The sequence below is a fragment of the Cygnus atratus genome, chromosome 1, assembly GCF_013377495.2.
Source record: "Cygnus atratus isolate AKBS03 ecotype Queensland, Australia chromosome 1, CAtr_DNAZoo_HiC_assembly, whole genome shotgun sequence".
In the NCBI taxonomy this organism is placed as follows: Eukaryota; Metazoa; Chordata; class Aves; order Anseriformes; family Anatidae; genus Cygnus; species Cygnus atratus.
This window is the reverse complement of record NC_066362.1, coordinates 64352672-64372906: the sequence shown is the minus strand read 5'-3', so window position 1 is coordinate 64372906 and position 20235 is coordinate 64352672. Positions and strand designations below refer to the sequence as shown.

At 44.8% G+C, this 20235-nt stretch overlaps 1 protein-coding gene across 1 annotated transcript in view; it reads right to left on the bottom strand.

The window, feature by feature from the left end:
- Positions 1 to 20235, bottom strand: part of IQSEC3 (IQ motif and Sec7 domain ArfGEF 3) — a 97207-nt gene that overhangs the window by 33551 nt on the left and 43421 nt on the right. Inside the window, exon 3 of the mRNA XM_035550876.1 lies at positions 791 to 1079. Coding sequence (XP_035406769.1) covers positions 791 to 1079 — 289 coding nt within the window. The remainder of the gene's footprint in view (positions 1 to 790; positions 1080 to 20235) is intronic.

The following is a 20235-nucleotide window of genomic DNA, read 5'->3' as shown; positions in this document are numbered from 1 at the left end:
GCACATTCCACCTCATTGCCTTTGAGTGAAGAGGCCAGCTGCTATTAGCCCCTGTCCCACTATCCCTGGCTGAGAGTCCCATTGGGAAACGCAGCTAGAGATGGGTTGACTGTGCTTTGGAGCTAGGCTGTAGCCTCAGGCACAGGAGGAGAGGCTTGAAACTTCCAGGACTGAATCATTTTCTCTCAGCCTGGTAAACCTGCCTGTCTCTTCAGCACCCATCACTGGACTGAAGGATGTGAAGGTAGCAATACATTAACACTATGGTAGATACTGTGCAGGACACTTAGGAATAAACCACACTCCCCCTAAGAGCTCACGCTTTGAAGAGGCTAACATGGAAGTGCAGATGGGGCCCGCCCAGGGTGATCCAAGAAGGCAAGACGGCTCTTGGAGACTTCTCCAATGGGGGAGGTTTTTTGAGACAATCATTTGCTGGGAAGCCTACAGGTACCATGCACTTCTGTGCAGGCAGTGTCTCTGGATGCCACAAGCCTCGTCTGCCTACAAGTCAACTCTAAACCTACAGTCACACCTGGACCACAGAACACCGGCAATGAGGAGCAGAGCCCAGCAGGCTTGGGTGAAAGAAGTGTTGCAGCCAGAGGTGGTGAAGTTACTTCCTCCGTCAGCCCCACACAGCCAAAGGGCCAGGCCTGCTCAGGCAGGGCAAAAGATCCAAGCAAACAGGAGGCTACGGAATTTGCAGAAATATGGCACACCACAGTGTGAATGCAGTCCCACCCGCCCCATCCCCTTCTCCCACAGCCTGAGGAGGAAGCCTCTGTACCTGTTTATTCTTTAGGTCAAGGGAGAGCTCATAATCGGAGGCAGCTGCATGGGAACACGAGGCCGTCCCTTTGCTGCGCTGCACTCTCACTGGGGAGCCCGTGTGGTGGAGGCTCGCCTTCTGCACCAGAGGGGAACACCCCGCTGCCTGCTCTTCTTGGAGCTCCGCATGCTGGGCTTTTAGCGTCAAGGTGTCGGACCTGCCTTCCTGGCCACTCTGTCTGCCGGCCTCCTTCGGATCCTCCGTTTCACACCCGGCTTTCTTGCTTGTGGAACCGCTGGGATCGTCACTGTGAACAAAACGCAATGTATCTCTTTTTTATTTGTTTTTTTTGATTATTATTTTTATTATTATTATTTGTATTATTTATGTTTGGTATTGTTCTCTATACTCTTTCACTGATCTGCATTTTAAATGCTTAAGGAGACTGGGCTGCAAGGGGTGTCTTTCAGGGACAGAGCAGGACTGTACAGCGATTCCTCACTCCCTGAGAGCAAGCACCTGTGCTGCACACACTGGAGCTGCCTGGCTGCCGCTGCTCAAGGTGCTGCAATTGAAGGTGAGGGGCCAAAGAGGGTGTCACGGCCGAAGGACACCCCTCCTGCTCCCTGGAGCAGCTGACAGTCACCTCTGTGCCCTGCTGCCTACTGCTTGCCATCTCCCTGTGCACCCCAGAGGCTCATCTGGTATGGAGCCTGGATCCCAAGGATCCAGCTTTCCCCTGGAGCTTCTGTGGGCATGTGAGAAACTGTGTGAGGACAGCTGAACGCTACAGAATTTCCAGAGAAACTCTTGGAGAGCTGAGAGTATAACACTGCAGCAGAACCAGCCAGCCAGCCCTAAGGTCCTGACTCTTTAAAGCAACTCTGCAACACAGCCATAGCAGGCTGCAGAGCTTCCGTAAAAGAAGCCGTTTCTTTCTGAGTCACAGGACAGATTGCTGTGCCACCGAGGTCTTGTGGAGGAAGCAAAACACCCTTTTCTGCTGTCAGCCACGGCAGTAATTGTATGGAACCAGGCTTGACAGCAGTGCACTTTAAGAGGGCTGACATGTTGCTCCGAACAGGATGGGATTAGCATATACCCAATCCATTGAAGTACCGAGGAAGTCTGTTGTTAACCTCTCTTGCCGAATGTTTTCTGAAATCATCCAATTTCAAACAAGACTTTGGGGGACTGCTTGAACTATGGGAGTGTTTGTTTGTTGCTATGTCAGTCTCCTTCCAGTGGCTACAGATGAATAATTTACAATTTCCCAGAGCGGGCAGGCCAGCCCGCATGAACTCTGGACTTTGCTGCACAGTGTACACCGGATACAGCTCCGCTGTTTTCCAAGGGATGAGCACTTAGTCGATAGCAACATTGAGTTTGGAAATAATTGCTGCAGAGCCAATGCATTTAATTCCATTGAAACCAAAGATGTGTACTGCCTCCCATATTTAAACATGATTACGTTATTCAATTCACTTCTAAATCATATTTCTTTCTCTTGGATTTGCTCCATATATGATCAGTTCTCCTGTCACCTAGATATCAAATCGTTTTATGATTGGTGTTGATGTCAGAGCAAAATCGGGGAAATTAGATATGATTTTCTATAGTGCCCAAATTACTTAGAAGCATTTAAGACTCATTTGCAAAAGTGCTGTGAGCTCTTAAGAGCACAAGTCTTCTAAGTAGACTTTACCTCGTAAGCCTAGGAGCACTTTACTTACTGTTACTTTAAAATGAAGTTTGTTATCTTCAATGGCAATTTAACAGTCATGTTTAGAAATATTCTATAAGGACTCTAGAAAGTTTCTATAAGGACTCTAAATGTGATGAGTCAAACACAGTACCACAACTTCAGAACTAAGAAGGTAGGATTTAAAAGTAGAAAGTTTCTCCTTTCATATGCATGCATGTAGTCACCAATCAGACTTAAAAATAAATTCAAATAAACCAATCTCTTACATTAATCCTGTATAACCAATTTGGTCAAAGAACGTTAAGATGACATAGCTGTATATTCATCAATCAGGAAATGTCTCCATTAAAATGAAGCATAAAACTGTTCTGCAGGGTTACATGCCTTATAAAATATTTTCCTGTTGTATTCCTGGTACCATATAATTCAACATGTTTTTTTCTAAACCTGAAGATGTACATGTAAACTAACTCCCCATTTCTAACTCCTTCTATGTCCATACACATTTCAGGAAACATTTATAGACTTTCACCTTACAGTTCTCACTGTAACACCTTCATTGGATGCCTCTGTTCTGTCCGCTCTCCTTTTAGCCAGCAGGGCAGTAATTTTTGCCCTTAGCTCAAGGGATGACCAGGTGAACATGGATTTGACCATGTTTTCTTTGAAATGCATGCCAAAACCCACACAACTACTTCAGTAGTAACTGGACTGTGTCTTACAAAGCAAGTTCAGCTAGATTCACAAGCTCTGTTTCAGCAAGCCATGTACCCCAAATTGCTTTGCTGAGTCAAGGCCACAGTGCAGTGTGCTGTCTTAAGGGCAGGTCAGAGCCTGAGGCAGTGGACTAAAGAGTTAGCTGACTTGTCTGGGAGCATGAATGGACTGTAAATGCCAGCAAATATTCCCTGACATGATAGTCCTTTAAACACTCACGTATGTGCTTAACTATATTTTTCTGAGAGCTTCCACTAACTGCCATAAGACTGCTCATGGTAGAACATGAAGTGTGTGCATAAGATTTTGCAGCATTCAGGCCCATTGCTCTGTGAAGCTGTACGTCACCTCTGGTGTCATTGCTCTGTGAGGCTGTGTGTCACCTCCAGTGTATGCTGCCTCCTTGGTTTTCTGTCGCGCACAGTTTAGAGTCTGAGTAACATCCATAGAAACAGGTTATCCTATATGCCCAGCTAATATAGAGCAAACAGTAGGCTTTATAGAATCATGGAATATTCTGGGCTGGAGGAGAAGTCATGACGTCTCTACTTCACTGTCTGCTCAAAATGGGTCCATTTTCAAAGATGTGTGGTTGATCTGGGACTTCTCCCGTCATCTCTTAAGTACCTCTGGAGAAGAACATTTCCCAGGCTCTTAGGAAAGCCTTGTCAGGGCTCTTAGTGCACTAGCAGACTTTAAGGGCCTCATCAGCCTCACCTGGACCCCCACCAATATCCCCTGACCCAGGACCCCATTTCAGCCAGCCCAGGGCCATCGGTCCCTGCACTAGCAGCACCATAAGAGTGCTGGTCTCCAGCCCCACCACAGCCTTCCCCTTTCCACAGCCATGGAACTGCTTGATCTAGACTCTGACCCGGAGGCTGACTCCCCAGCCTGACCTTGGACCTGCCTTGTCACTGTGGACCTACCCAGAGATCGCTGACTCTAGTTACTTTCACCAACCTGATCCTTACCTTGCCCAGTCAGACAGAGGATGTCGGCCCAATCCAAAATTCTCAGAACCTCTTTAACCCTCTTGGACCTCATTAGACTACCAAGGTGTTCCTCAAAACAGATGAGGGCCCTAACCTGCAACCACTAAGTGCATGCATTCAGTTAGAAGTGCGTGAGAAGCACCACCAGCCTCAGTGCTCCCACTTAACAATGCATAGCTGAAGCAACCCCCTGAAGACACTTGGCTAAGATAAGAATGTAAGCTAACCACACGTACACATATAACCTTGTCTTCCTCTTCTGTGCATGCACTGAGCCCAGTGAGTACACCCATACAGAATGCATTGCACTTATGTGTGGAATTTTCTGAGGGTCAAAACTCAGTCAAATCAAAATCAGATTCCACTGAAGCACTCAAAGGCATTTTTCAGCTAGATACTTTTATGCTAACTATAAACTTTTTAACCCCCTGCTGGTTTGGCTGTTGTGCTGTTCAGAAAGCAATAGCAAATACTCATGCTGAAGTGGGAATACTGTCTACATGCTCTTTTGTGAAAAAAATGGCTGAACCATTTTTATTTAGTGGGGAAAAAAAGCTCCAAAGAAACAGACAATCCTACTTCACCTTCAGGTAAAAGACCAAACCTGGGAAATTTCAGCTTGATCTGGGAAAATTCAGTGACTTACAAGAAATGGATTTTGTTTAGCTGCCTGAATGTTTGCATGTTAACAGCAATGGATGAGGCCCCCATATGGGAGAGACAAAATACACTTCTAAAGATCCAGACTAATACTGCAGTGAAATACAGGCTAAAACCTTAATGATCCCGATTTTTTGCCACTGTCCTGAATGACACAGTTGAACTGCACTGGTAGAGAAGTTTTTATTAATAAGTGAAGGCTCACAGGCTATTGTAATCATAGTAACAACAACAACAAAAATAACAGTAAGAAAATAAATAATGACAGACACTATAGTATGGAAGATCTCTGGAAAAAATGTTATTAAGCAAATTATGGGGATATAGCTGCTTTCCCTCGCCCAGTGAGCAACTAAATGCTCTAGCTGTGTGATGAAGGAGAGGAATGGTCCTATTGCACATTTGGTTTCTTGGATTAGATTTTTTTTCTAACCACTTGTAATAATTAAAAATCCCATGCAGAGTCTAAGGTGTGAATCCCAATGTCCTGGCCAAACTCCAACTAGGTTAATTTAGTTCTGTATCCCAGCATCACCCCTGCAGTTTCAGCTGTAATCAGTGTTCTTTACTTGCTGTCCTAAAGTATCATATACCACTGTCTTCCACATTTTTTACAGCTACTCTTGCATGATAAATGAAGCAATTTTCTGCGCATCATGCAATCAGGTAGAGAAGATTTGTAATGTCTTTGAATTCTGTTTGATCAAAAGTGGTAATATTAATGTAAATCACTTGCAATCAGGTAAAAAAGGAAGACTAAAAATTCAGCTGTTCTCTTCTTTCTGAATGTACCTATATGACTTTTACGACCCACAGCAACTAGCTTAGTCATTATTACAGATAGATTTCATCAGCTGTAGAAAATCTCTCTCAATTGTTTCAGGTATCTCCTCCTCCTTTTACACTGCTGACTTGTATACTCCTGATGCAGACAGAAACCAGTTTTGTTAACAAAGATGGTGACTACAGACAATCTGATTCAGGTCTTAAATGAAATGGAACAGCTAGTCTAGCATAAACCACATTTCAAAACAGGGATATCAGGGTTCTGGGACGAATCTTCTTTCAAGAAAACAGGGTAGTGAAAAAGCTCTCACTGAGACAATTCAGCTGAGCACCCATACATATTTTTGTTAGTGTCTAGAACAGGTAAATGAGACTACTGGGATTTGGCTTCTAGGTACAGATTTCTCAGGAAAGTTTTCTATAATGAATACACTGAGAGAAGAATGTATCATCATAGAGAGATGACAGATGAAAAATCACTGATACTAGCTCAAATCAGTAATAACAGACTACTAAGCCAGAGATGCCCACCAACCCCTTTCCTAGTAGTTTCAGCTCCCTGTGTCTGTACAGAGCTGTTGTATCATACTGTGTCCTGGGAGACATGTGACTGCTTTTCAGTTCTCACAGATCAAGAAACTGCACTTCCTTGCATTCTCCTCACCAGCTCCTTGCTGTGGGAAACATGTATTTCCAGCTTGGCAAGGATCTGTGCTTCAAACTGCCAGCTTTGGAGCTGAACCATGGTTATTCATTGGATCCTGACTGCCAGGTTTAAACATTCCCATACTTGAGAAAGAACATGCAGCCCACTGTCCCCAAATGTTTCAGGACAATTTCAAGCTAAATTTCCCATAAGCAGGAACACAGAATTTGGGTGCTCCAGACATTACATTCCTTTGCCCTTGCTGTCAAATATTAGAAAAATTTTGCAGTCTGAGAGTAATTTTCAAATTTCTCAGAAATATATTTGCAGGTAGCTGAGTGACTAAACAGGACTGTAGGGCCAAGAGAACTACTGTTCTCAAGGACAGTAATGTTAGACCTGTAAGAAATTAAAACTGAACTTTCTCACTGACACTCCATAGCTACACAGCTCCCATGTGGTCAAGACACAAAGGACATCTCTTTTCTCCCGCTCTCCTACAACAAGAAAAAATACTGCAGATAAATAAGAGCAATAACAAAGTAACAGAAATAGCAACAGCTCTCCTGAACTTCACCAGAGATGTAAGAAACCAGTCACCCAAGAAGAGGATGCTCAGATGCCCTGTTGGCAGGTACAGTGGTGATGAAAGAAGGTCCAGCTAATTGGGTTGGAGGAAGGTATAGCTGTGAGGTGCTACTAAAGTACTACAGGGGCTGATCTCAACTCCTCTTTGAGTCTCTCTGGCACTCTGGGAAAAGACTACATTGCTGTTTCACATGTGTAGCACCTCCTCCATGGTATTCAGGGCCAGTATACATCACTCTGCCCTGTAACTGAGGCAAAGACCAGGTGGACCAGTTGCGAAGGGCCACAATAATTTATGAATCCATTTCACAGAGCCTTTTACAAGGATCAGCTGGTTAATGCATATATGCTGCTCTGAAGTGCTGTAATTGATTAGTATTACCATGACCTGAGAGCCATATGAGACTTCAAAGTTTCAGAGATATCAGAATATAAACCTTTAGAAAATACCATATGGAGTATTAGAAAAAGAGGTCATTAACATATGCAGAGAGGAGTCCAGACCCCAAGTCTGCAAGAAACTAATCTCACTCTGTCTTAAGACATTTCAGCATTTCCCCTGTTCTCTCTCCTCTTCTTCCTCAGGAAAAAAAAAATAAAATAAAGAAAAAAGAAAAAAAAAAACACACAGTTGCTGACTTAGCAGGGTCCAAAGTGCCTTTTCAGTTTATTTCATTTCAGTGTTCCCTGAGGACACCCATAACATATGGTGAATGGGTTGATCAGAATTCAATGAAAAATGGCTGAGACAGGCTTGGTAATATATTATGGGATCTTTTCAAGGTTCAGAGATTTCTGACATGCTGGGTGTCTGAGTGCAGAAGAATTGCTTTTGATTTGCTTTTAAGTTCAGGTTTTAGGGTGACTTGGAGGCAATGCTCTCTGGGAGCATGCTGAAAATGATGGAAGGCAGAAGTGTCTCCTGCCAGAGAGGCAGGGAACTTGGAACTTGATCTTGGCAAATCATCCCCTGCCAGCCGAGCTGCAGCTTTCTCAGACAGTCTCCCCCAACACAGACTGAAATAGGAACAAGATTCTGATTTTGTCTACATTCACGTAACACCTTGCAAAGCAGTGGCACCAAGCCATCTTCTCACACTAGTTTTACCCAAGAGGAATTAATGATAATTAACCAAGCTCATTACCCATCCCAGAATATATTACTTGTTTCATAAAAAGGCTGGCACACACACCTGTAAAATAGACTTGACAGTACAGTATGCTTAATATATTGGAAATGAATTAAATTTAACATCCTTTAGCACAGACTGAAACTGGCAACATCTTTTCAACATTACTTAAAGTGGTTTTGGCAAGATGTATATTAAGCAGGTTGAATATGTAATAATACTAACAAATGTCTCAAACTTCCACAGGGTCCGATGTGCCAAAATCAAGGCCCCCACTTCAGATTCGATATTTAAACGTGATACCCATGTACTGGGTAACTTCCATGTTGTTGTGTTGTTGTGTCTATTGCTACAGAACAGTAGTATAGCAGCTAAACTTTCCTGATGCACTCCCTGCCCTTGTGGTGCAAAGATGATTGTTCAGGTATCAAGCTGGGTGGGCTGTCTGTCTGAGGGGCAGGCTCTCCATGACCAGCTTCAGCCACCTGAGGGCTAGCATCTCTGTTTCTTCAGACAGACAGGCTACTGCAGACAGTGACTTGGAACATCTAAGGCAGCTCCCATTGAACAAGAGGTGGTATGTATGGTGCAAGGCCAGCCATGCCAGGTGGTACTGTTCTCACATATATATATATATATTTTTCATATAGCTCCTATGTCTGTCTGGGTGACACCTTAGAATGAAACTTGGGCCACCTCTCCAACATACTTCTCTTTCCTTCTCCCTTCCCAGCCACATCTGCTATTTCACCAGCTGCAGGAGCACAGGACTCAGCCTAGAAAGTACAGCCCCTTTTCCCCAGCTGCCCACCACGCCTTGGTGCTTGACACCCTAGGTGGTGGCTTCAGTGCTATCTCTGAAGGTTGGATTGGGAGGAGGTCCCACAGCCTGTCACTGCAGAGGGGTTACCTGTGGCTGAGTCAAACAGGGCACCTGTACTTACTACTGAGGTGTGAAAAGCACCAAATGGACACTGAAGGCACAGGAGGCCCCAGCCCTACATGGTTTAATTACTTTTACTTTAACCCCAGACCTCTGTTGCCTCTGCAATGTTTGGTAAACACGACCTTTTAGAGAAGGAAAAAACAGATGGCATCCTGCATTAGTGTTACTGCCCACTCAGCACCCCAGGAAAGAGAAACTTGGCTTCTCAGCAGCAGTCTTCCTGCCACTTCGACTCAGATCTCTTGGCTCCTCATCCCTGAGGCAGGTTTGAACATCACCAAATTCGCTGACAAAAGCCTGCCGGTGCAATCATGCAGAAGATAGAATTTCACTGCTAAAATGAGATGAATTCAGGGCTGGGAGGCAGCAGAGCCTCTATGAGGGAAGGAAACCTTGCATATCCCCTCAGCCCACTGCTCTCCTATTCCAGCTACCTGTCAGGTCAGGCACACAGCTCTTGGGATTTATAGACCTAGGCAAGGGCTTCCGTGTTTTTCTTTTTCCACCTGTTGTGACAGACCCCCAGGGATGGACTGCCCCTCTGGGCTCTTTCCTAAGCGACTGGGGTCACTGCCTACCGAAGGCAGTGAGGGAGACGATTCACAAGACCTTTGTGTAACCCAGATACATTTTGTGGCTGCTCTCAAATGTCTCAGCTTTTGTGATCACCACAACCCAGTAGAAGGCCACTGTTTGTGTCAGACCAACGAGAAGGAAGCCCAGTTGTCCTCCTCAACATAAAGAGTGACACAGACTCAGACTACCATCCTCCATACAGACACTCAAAACATTATTCACCAGCTTCAGGAAAGCAGATTTGATCCAGATTTAAACTTTACCAGTGTGTTCAGATCTGGGGTTTGGGGTTGGCTTATAGCTGAAGACCATGATAAAAATAGCATGGTTAGTAATCCTTCCCCCTTTCCCCAACCAATGACTATCATCACAGTCTTGTGCAGCAGGCACAAAGCTCCACTTTCCCATATTCTAACCTCACTGCTGCTTCATTCACACCCTGATCCTCTTTATGTGACTTCTCTTTCCTGAGGCCTTAATCCCTTTTCTATCTTTTTTCATTCCTATTTGGAAAAGAAAATGTCTTAGCAACTTCCACATCTGGACATATAAACTCAGATTCCTCCAGGGCCACTTCAACTTTTCTTCCCTATGAGGAATGTTTCCCATCCCTATACTTTGTACTCAGACATGAATGTTTTGGGACAAGATAGTTAAGAAACACAGGACTTTGTCTTGACACAGTCAATCCTATTGTTTTGTTGAGTAGAACCATGGCTGGTGCTGAATGGTGTTACACCAGTGGACTGTACCAAAGTCAATGGAGGATGTAGTCCTGTATGCTATATTTTTAAGACAACCCATGATATGCTTATCAAATCCAGTTGTGCTATAACAGCACAGCAATAATTTTCACAATGCATTTCCGCACAATCAATTTCTGTGCATCTTGACCTTCTACTCTCGCATTAGTGTAACCTGGGAAATTACAGGCATCTGTTACATTTTGCCACTCACCCAAGAAGATGTGCAGAAGAGTACCAGCAACATGTACACACAGCAGCCTATCCTCATTTTCCCTCTTTCCCCAACAGCTGGGATGAGAGAGATTGCAGTCAACCCAGATACACAGGCAACAATAACAGCAGCACAACCTATTTATGGGAAAGCAGCGACTTACCAGTATGGGACATGAAAAAGGTGACACATAGTTCTTGTCACCAGGCAAATATAGCTCCCTGTGGGAGAGCATTGCAAACTGTATATGGAAAGAACCAAATTACCAACGAGACATAGTTATAAGTTGTTTGTAAATTTCCAGACTGAGTGGCCAGAGTCAGGTTCCTCAATCTAGAAAGAAAAGAGCCTAATTTGCAGACATGCAAACTGGTCTTTAACTTACATCTCACCTCAATGACATTTGCGTAAACTTGACAGCCTTGAAAAGCAGGACCACTAGGTAGGGACTAAATAACCTACATACCCTCTTGGTGACTTGTCTTCAGATACCCAGGAGAGTAAATTCAACTCTCATGGGAAGTGAGACCTAAATCTATAAAATTAACCCAGAATTGAACAGCACTTCTACTTGCTCTTATATAGCATATTGGCAATTCCTAAGGCAGGCTTGCTGCAGTAGTACTGCATGCTAATGCAAAAAGCTCTGGGAACTGAAAAAGGAAAGGTAAGTCTTGTCCACTCTAATGTTGTATCCTCAGTACCCTCATTAGACAGCTTACAAACTTCCATCTAGCCATTAGTCCTGCCTCTCTCCTTTGTTTCCCCTCTGCACTAACTTTCCATCTAGCCAGTACAATGGCAAGTTACCATGTACAGCAATGAGAAAAGGTTTGAGTGGAAGGCTTTAGGAAATGGGCTAGGCATTTCCATTTTTAGGACATGTACTGGTAGGAACCAAGAAGCCCCTCTCTGCACACAGAGGCCTGTTTGCTTCTGTCTTTATCCCATACTCTGCTCCTTCCACCCTACTAGCAGTATCCTTGCACTACACTTCACCTTCCAGGCCCCATCCAGATTCTGCATCCACAATCTCTGAATGGAGCATGAAGGTATTAAGCACCCAAATCTCACTCAGTCTCAACTCCTGTTTATGTCTTAATGCTTTTTTTCAGGATGATCTTTCCTCACAGAAGATGGGATGGACCCCAGCTCTTCTGCAGTTTTGAACAGGGACAGTTCCAAAATCTCCTATCATTTTTACCCCCTCTCCCTCAGCTATCCAGCTATATTCAGAACCCAAAGAACAGCATGAAGCTGCAACAGTGGAGGTTCCGACTGGATATTAGGAAAAGATTCTTCACCAAGAGGGTGGTCAGGCACTGGGACAGGCTCCCCAGGGTCATGGCACCAAGTTTGCTGGAGTTCAAGAAGTACTTGGGCATTGCTCTCAAACATAGGGTCTGATTTTTGGGTGGTCCTGTGTGGGCCCAGGAGTTAGATTTGATGACCCTTGTGGGTCCCTTCCAACTCAGGATATTCTATTAAGTGATTTGAGCAGCCGTACAGTGTGCTCCTCTTTGGCCTCTCAGACTCCTCAGTTCTTCCTGGAGGATCTGAAAGCCTGCCAGGCAGAAGAAGGAACTCTGGAGCATAGTCATGTGTTTCCAATAGGAGAGCTTATTGTATTCAAACACAGGACCTACCCCATGCGGATGGCGAGAAGATGAACCTGCACAAGGGTGAGTTAGTATTGTAGAGCACAGAAAAGACAACAGCCCCTTGGTTTGACATCACACTGCAAGAAAATGTGTGATAAAAAGAGCCTCATTCCTGTCACTGCCAAAGAATATTGGCATGAATAGGAATATTCTGGTCAAAGGACTTGCTCACTGTCTTCTGTTCTTATGTTCTGGTTCCCTCCAATTTCTTCTTTCATCTATGTCATTTTTTAACTTTCTGCTTTTTCTGCTATCTTCTCTTCTTTTGTTCTCCTTCTCTGTGTGGTATGGTTGCCATCCCCTTTCCTTTCAGCAGCACTGCTTTTGTTCTTAAGCTAAGTATGTCTCCCTTTCTTTCTCAATGGCTTTTTTCTCATCACTTTGCCAATTTCTCACTACGTACTTGCCCCATCTCTCTCTCTGCCTTGTAAGCCATGAAGAAGTGTGTGGACAGAGGGTCCACAGAAACCACCTGTTGAGTTCCACAGAATGCACCTTCATTCACAAAAGATCTGGAATGGACCATTTTTGGGGTGGGGACAGGATATTGATTGATGCAGATCAGGTCAGTTGATACCAGCAGGGGATTAGAATGAATTGTGTTAGTTCCACCACAGTCCATCTGCTATGACTTTATCAGCCGTCTGTGCCCATTTTTCAGTGCTAGATACAGGACTATTTCCAAAGCTGCCATTGCTTCTTCTCAGGCAGCTCTGTGGCATTATCACACAGAAAGCACAGGATACAGAAGGTGTTAATGTTGCATTCCACTGGTACTGAGAAGTTGCCATGTTATGGACAGGGAATTCTTTGCAACACAGGGGAGAGAACATGAGGTTTATCTGCAAGTCACAAGTAAATCACCCAATATTAAAGCAACAAACTGATAGCTTAATAGCTTAAACACCACTTAAATAGCTGGTGAAAGTAGCTCCCACAACTGCAGGGTTTGGCTATGATGACCTCTCACTGACATTACCGCTCTTGTGGCCCAAGAAATGGAAAGTGCTGTCACATGCAGGAGAAGAGTGCTTAAATCCAAGTCTGAATTCCTTTAGAGCAGGATCCACATAGGCAACAGAAGCAAGGGGCCAGGAAATGGCTGGATACAGCCTCAGGCTCCCAGCAAACACATGTGTCTGAATGGTATCTTTGCAGTTTCAAAACAGGATACTTCAGACTGGTTTCTTTTGACCTTTCTCCTGCCATCTTCTTTCTTCCTTAAGAAAAGTGTTGACAGAGGTCAAATAAAGCAACCAACGTGACAGGAATGCCCCAGCTGCTGCCAGAGATTTTTTTTTCCTGTTGAAGAGCCCATCTATTCCTCACTTTAACTCCCCACCCTCACGTTCTCCAAATTTGCCTGAAAGTGGTTGCACCAGCTGTTGGAGAGAAGAAGCAGAGAAACATCTGCTTGGAAGATAGTACAAAAATGTTCCATCCTGGTGAATCTCCTTTACAGGACTGAGCCACTGCATCTGAAACTCACCTCCTGTTTCTTTAAATGCTTCCAGAAAGAGCCATTCCTCCCAGGTCATGTACCAGAATTGCCAACTATACTTCCCTGAAAGAGATTCCCAAGGTTGTTGGTAACTATGATGTTAGGGATGTTCTCTAAAACATTTTTTTGCTTATAATTGTGTTTCAACATTTCCCCTAAATCTACATGCACTAAATACCTTTGTGGTTCTGGACCTAGGTCTCTACAAAGCAATTAAAGCTGCTTGTTCCGACTGTACAAAACACTCATAAAAAGAAAGGATCTACTCGCTCTCAGGCTTAGAAAGAGTTCTGATCTGGGTCCAGACATTACTCCTGGCCCACACCCCTGTGTCAAACTGAAATCAAAACTCAGACAACTGTGAGCCTAGGGAATATTTATATGAACTTTGCTGACCCATCCCTGCCTGTTTGCAGCATCTCCACAAACTCCAGTTGTAATATCTTGAACAGAGGATTATTAAGTCTACAGGGAGGAAAGAATAAGAAGTAGATGAGCTGTTAAGAAGCAGAAAAAATCCTCTCTTCATGCCTGTGACCTCAATAAGGAACAGAAATGAGAAAAGAAGCACAAACGGGATGTGCTAACAAAGCAGAAATGTTGCTCAAACTTCTGCTGTGTGTTTTCAAAAACAGTGCTGTGCATAGCTTCAGCATGAATGAAAGTCAGGCTGAAGAGTGTTGTATATAAAGTCGCTTGTCCTCAGAGCACACAAGGCACAGACCACGGCTGTGGAGGCTTGCTTTACACTGGTGTGTCCAGGTGCTGTAAGCCTGACCTGAAGTGTTCTCCATTAAGAATCAGAGGAGAATTCAGCCTCCGTGTTCCACTAATTCTGGGAGCTTGCATTTGACACTGCAAGCTGGGGGCCAATTAGTCGGAGTTATTGTGCTGTTTCGTGTGGTAGGTTATAGATCTGATGTGATACAGCCTAGAATCATTATCGTGCTTCACACCTGGGCCACAGCTGAGTACCTCTGAGATGAGAGGAAGCACTGACCTCCAGGTTATATATCCAATATCCTGCCACCAATATCCTGCCAGCAATCCTAAACCAAAAAGGCCAATTTCCCATTTCATGAACTGGATTTGCTTTCTTTGTGTTAGGCAAGGTTAGTCTTTCACAGGGTCAGTCATAATGTGGAGCTCATCTGCTCTTCTGTAATGGCTATAGAGTGACAGATACTGGTGGAAAATCATTCCCCACCAAACTCAAGTTGTGTGTTTTTTTTGTTTGTTTGTTGTTTTGTTTTGTTGTTTGTTTTTGTGGTTTTTTTTTGTTGTTTGGTTGTTTGTTGTTTGGGTTTTTTTTGGTTGGTTGGTTTTGTTTTCAAGATGCTTCAGTGGTATCTAAAAAGGAGAATTGACTTGGAGAACAGGTCAGTTCCTATCAACTTCACGGGCTTCAGTCTTAGGGGTTACTGCATTCACAAACCAAATACAACCTTGTGGCTTTCTTAGGAGGATTTGACTGGTAGAGCACCTAGCATGACCCAAGGGCAAAGTAAGAGCTATTCTGAGAGGAGAAATGTTCCTGGGCTACAGCAGGGGGGAGTCAAAGAAAGACATGATGCTGTGATGGTGTAGTGGACAATATGCATGGCTCTTTTGTGCCAATGTCTTCTAGCATGACTTCATAGGACACAGAACGAATGCACGTTCTCTCTCTGAACAGAGTTCAGATAAAGATATATGACGAGTCAGAGACAGCAGACTTCCAGAAGTAACGGAAATCAGATTTTGTTTTTAACTGTGTGCTTTTTAAGGGATAGCATACTGTCATGCAGCTCAGTTGGAAAAAAAGGTGTTTGAAGGTTTGATTTCAAAGAACTGTCCAAAATCTGTCCATCCACTTTTCACCCTCCCACATGCAACAATGGAGCAACAAACATAATTCCTCTTCCAGCAAGGACAAGGTTATTCCATTTGAGTACTTTGGTAAGTCAGAAACAGGGCACAAGGGAGTTTCACCAGAAATGCAGGGAAGGTTGGCTTGGGGATGTAGCCAATGGCTTACATGTCTCCTCGCCACTAATGGGTGCTGTGATGCCAGGCAGTAACTAATTTGTGACGGTGACTAATGCAGAAGGCACTTTAGAAATGAGTACACAGCTGTTTGAAGTTTAAACTATATTGAGTTAAAACTTAATTGGTCCATAATCATGAAGCAAACACTTGCCAGTTGTACTGATCATATTTCAGCCCTGAACTAAGCAGCACTCTCCATACTGGAAAGTTACATCTCATGAGAAAATATTATGTACAAATTTGAGTAGAGCCAGCTCAACTTTTCCATGGACATTTCAGACCCTAGCTCTCCTGCTCAGTCCACATCCAAGCCCTTCCACACGACAGTCCTTAGAACCCTGACCTCTCTCTGGGAGGACTCTTTGCCTCCTTTGCCTTAAAAGCAGGTCAGCTCTTACCTGCTCTTCTTCCAGGTAGGAAGGACCATCTCTCTCACAAATACACAGGTGAAGCAACATCCCTTCCCAAAGAGTTATCTGAGGTCTGATCCTGCCCTTCGCACAATTATACTTGGATCCCATCTATTCTCCTCTGTGACAAGATCATTCAGCACCCCTGTGTCATCCCCATGACCATTGCCAAAGTGGACCTGCCCCAGGTGCTTAATGTTTTATGTAGAACTTTTCTCACCACTGGAGCAGAGGTGATTTTCTGCTGATTTCCTATTCAGCATCACAGGCAAGCCAGAAGCAGGCTCCGAAAAGCCTATGAAAGGCAATTGAATGAATATACTGTTCCCTCCAATTGTGACTCCATCATTTCCTCTCATTACTCTAATAGAAACAAATCTTTCTCATCTCAGCCCTATTACCTCACACAAAGGCAAATGGTATGTAATCCTGTTAGAGCTGGGCTGCTGCTGGACACATTTTAAGGTCATTGTTCTGGGATGCCAGTCTCCACTGTGAGACTGGGAGAAGCGGGAAATGCAATTACTAGGCTATTCAAATCCCCAGAATGAAACCCTGCCGTTAACAGGCAGAAGCCAGCAAGAAAAAGAGCAGTTGCTTTATGAAATTATAGGGCTTGGCTAAATCACAGTCTAATCAGCACCTCAGCAAAGGAGCAGGGTTAGCTCCTACTGCCTTCATGGAGTCTCCTCACTCCACTCAGCCTGATCTTTGGCATCCCCAGTGGAAGCCCAACCTGAAAGATGGGATATGATCATGAAGCCAGTAGTGTACAGATCCATTGTAGAAAGTGGTGGTTCTTGTCCAGGGTTTGTACTATACTTGGAAATGGGGAAGCCCTAAGAAGAGCTCAGCAACAGGAACCTGCCTGCTGCTGCCATCACCACATACTGTATTTTGGCTCTGCGCTTCCTGGGGGCAGAAGATGTTGCATCAAATCTGTCTCCTAAAGCTCCTGGCCCGCAGCACCAGTCTTGCTGACCACCGGTGCAAGCCAGCACAGCAACCAGGTGGGAAATTCACATCGCTAAACTCATGGGACTGTGACACTCAGCTCCACCCCCATCCCTCAATAATGAATTCACGCACCGGAGGGGAGAAGGGGGAGAGCAATGCTTGTGGCAGTCAGTGAAGCAAAGTTGAACGGTATGGGTGGGAATGATCACAACTGCCTCATCAAGTTGGCTTCTGCTGAGCAGTTAGACACCAATCTGCTCCCAGTCATTCCCACCCAGGTGAAGCCAAGGCCTTTCCTGCTGGATGGGTAGCAAAGAAAGATTCAGAAACCTAGTAGGACAAACCACAGGGAAGACCACACAAGAACAATGGACAATGACCATCAGAAAACACAAGCAGAACCAAACTTTTTTCCCAGGCTGATCCCAACAACTGACCCTACTGTTTTCTTTTCCTTCTGCCCCACCAAAGCTGTGTGGCTGCTCTCACTGCTCTGTCCTGCAGTCAGGCAATCGCTCCTCTTACTGCCTTGAACTAGATACCCCTCTTTATGTTCACCTTCCCTGCTGCCCATGTTTCCTCTGTCGCCCGAGATGAGGCTGGGTTCTCCCTGAAGCAGGGCTGTTCTCGCAGGTCCCAGAAGGAAGTGATGAGGGCTGAGGAAAGGCTCCTGGCAGAGGAGGAGACAGCAGCCGATCGCTGCTGGAGTCTCCAAGTCCCTTGAAGAGACGAGAGTCACTTCCCTGTTTATGCTCTTTATTAGTCCCTATTCTCTTTAATCGGCTTAGACTGATGAGCCGAGGCAGTGGTAGGGATCAGCTGGGCTGTTTAATTAAAGGATTGCAGCTCAGCCCTGCAGTTTGGGGGTTTGTGTAAATGAGCTGCAAGTACATTATTTAATCTGCTGTGCAGAGAGGAGTTGGGGCATTAATGAAGCAAACTCTAATTAAAACTAGACGGTTGATGGTTATTAGTGGCATCAGTTCTGACAGGATTTATCTCATTTAGGGAAACGCTTGATCATGGAGGGAGAAAAGAAAGAATAAACCCAAGCTGGTTTATCGAATTCACCAAAGCACCACTTGTGACTGGTTGTCCCTTCAGCAGTGCTCAGGAGAGCTGTACAGGGAGCTCCTGTGTCCCAGGCTCTCCCATCGGGAGTCCTGATGAGCTTATTTAGGGATATTCCTGGCTCACCCAGGAACTGATTGCCTATTCAGGCTCTCTGACCCACATATTTCGGTCTTGATTGACTTTTGTTCTGCCTTGGTTCAACAGGGAGCCTGCTCATGATCTGAGCAGGGTGATGGGCTCTGTAAATGATCTGATGAGCTTCTCTCAGCGGTGTATTGAGTTATTCCAGAGCAGCACAGCTATCAGCTACAGACGCGAGCTCCATGGTGACCCTGTGGTTTTCCTGCTCTGCATTTCTCTTGCCCTCCTCACTGCACTGTATATGTAACTTCAGGAATGAAGGGTGCCCATGGAAGACTGCAGGACCTAGTGGAGGCTAGGAGGTGTGGTCTGGCCAACACAAAGCTGACCACTGATCTCAGTAGTCCCGCATGTTCTCTGCCTTTCCAGTGGCACAGTGTGGGAAGCAGGAATATTCTTCTCACCTGACACCACCGCATACAGGGATCACATATAAATGCTGCTCTCTTTCAAAAAGCAAAAGACTTTTTGAATATTTTGTCTTCAAATAGCCATGGTGGTTTAAACCACGTCTGTCTCTACACAGAATAGTGCATCACACACAGACAGGCTCAGTCTGCTACTAGGGTCTAGCCTAGGGGCATTAGAAATGGTAAAGAGAAAGCTGTGTAAAGAAAGTAAGGAAAGCAGGGGACCTAGAGAGTGGGACAAGCTGAAAAAGACGGTCTAGGTGACATAAAAAGGACAGCATAGAGCAGTATGAGAGGGCCCTCAACTGGAAGCCCAGATGCAACATGCTGGGTCAACGGGTCAGTGTCATTCATCTCCACTTCTGACCTTCTGCATCTTTGGATGCAATTTTCCAAGTTGTTAAATTAATGGAATAAATGATCGTTTTCTCTTTGATTTACATGCCAAATCCCAGGTGAGAAATTTGGTGGTTCCCAGTACACAGAGGGCAGGTGAACTGAGGCTCAAGGGATGGGTAGGGTCTTTGGGAGTCACTAGGCTGGAAAAAGAAAATATGACACATGAGCATGACAAAAATTCACCTAGTGTTTAAGGCACTGTGGGAATGACAGCCTCGTAGGACAAGAAAATGTTACAGACTAAGGGAGCTGATCAGAAATAAGATGGAGGCTGGGACAAGAATGGGGCAGGGTCAAGGATCAGTGTATGCTGGCAGCTAGCTATGGCAAAATCGAGCCTTGGTTTAGATAAAACAGAGCATGTGATCAAAACCCTCTCTTCTGAGAAATGCAAGGGAGAGGTGGCTGTCCCTACCACAGCAACCTCTGTTGTTTCCTTTTCCTTGCCAGTACCTCCCCATGTGACACTGAGATGCAGCTGCAGACATCCCACAGGGCTGTCACACAAACTTTACCAGTCCTTGAGAGCTCTCAGCACAGGGTGCTAACCCTTCCATCCTCATATACAAAGGGGAATGAGGGGTCCTGCTCCTTTACCCTGTCTTCAAGTGTGGCTGAAGCCTACTTTTGAACATACCCATGTGCACGTATGCCTATTCTCTTCACAGTTGTCTAGCACTTACACTTTTCCTTGGAAGGAAATCAGAAATCACAGCCTGCTCCAGTGAACAGAACAAGCAAGAGAAATATCATTTCAAAAATGATGTAGCCTCACTACTGCAATTCAGCTGTCCCATTCTGCCCAGAGCCCTCCCCTGTAACTTGGGCTTCTTATACTGATGCCAAATGCCAGATGTAAAAGTCTTGCAGTGTGATGAGGGAAATCTTTAAAGAGAAATCTGTTTACTGTTGACAGAAGGCTGACGAGGCATGACAAAAAGGAGCAGGTCTGTGAAATGGTGTAAGAGGCTGTGAGTGGAGAAGGAGATGGCAAGAATGGAGGAACAAGGCAAGCATGGAAACTATATCCAGTATGTGCATCTCAAGTAATTTTGATGTACTCCTTGGACCCTTAGGTTTTGGCACTGATGTCCTCCACTGATGAACGACAGCTGTGATAAGTGCTGGTGTGCCCAACCCTACCTGCACTGGATACAAGTTGGTAATGGTTAATAG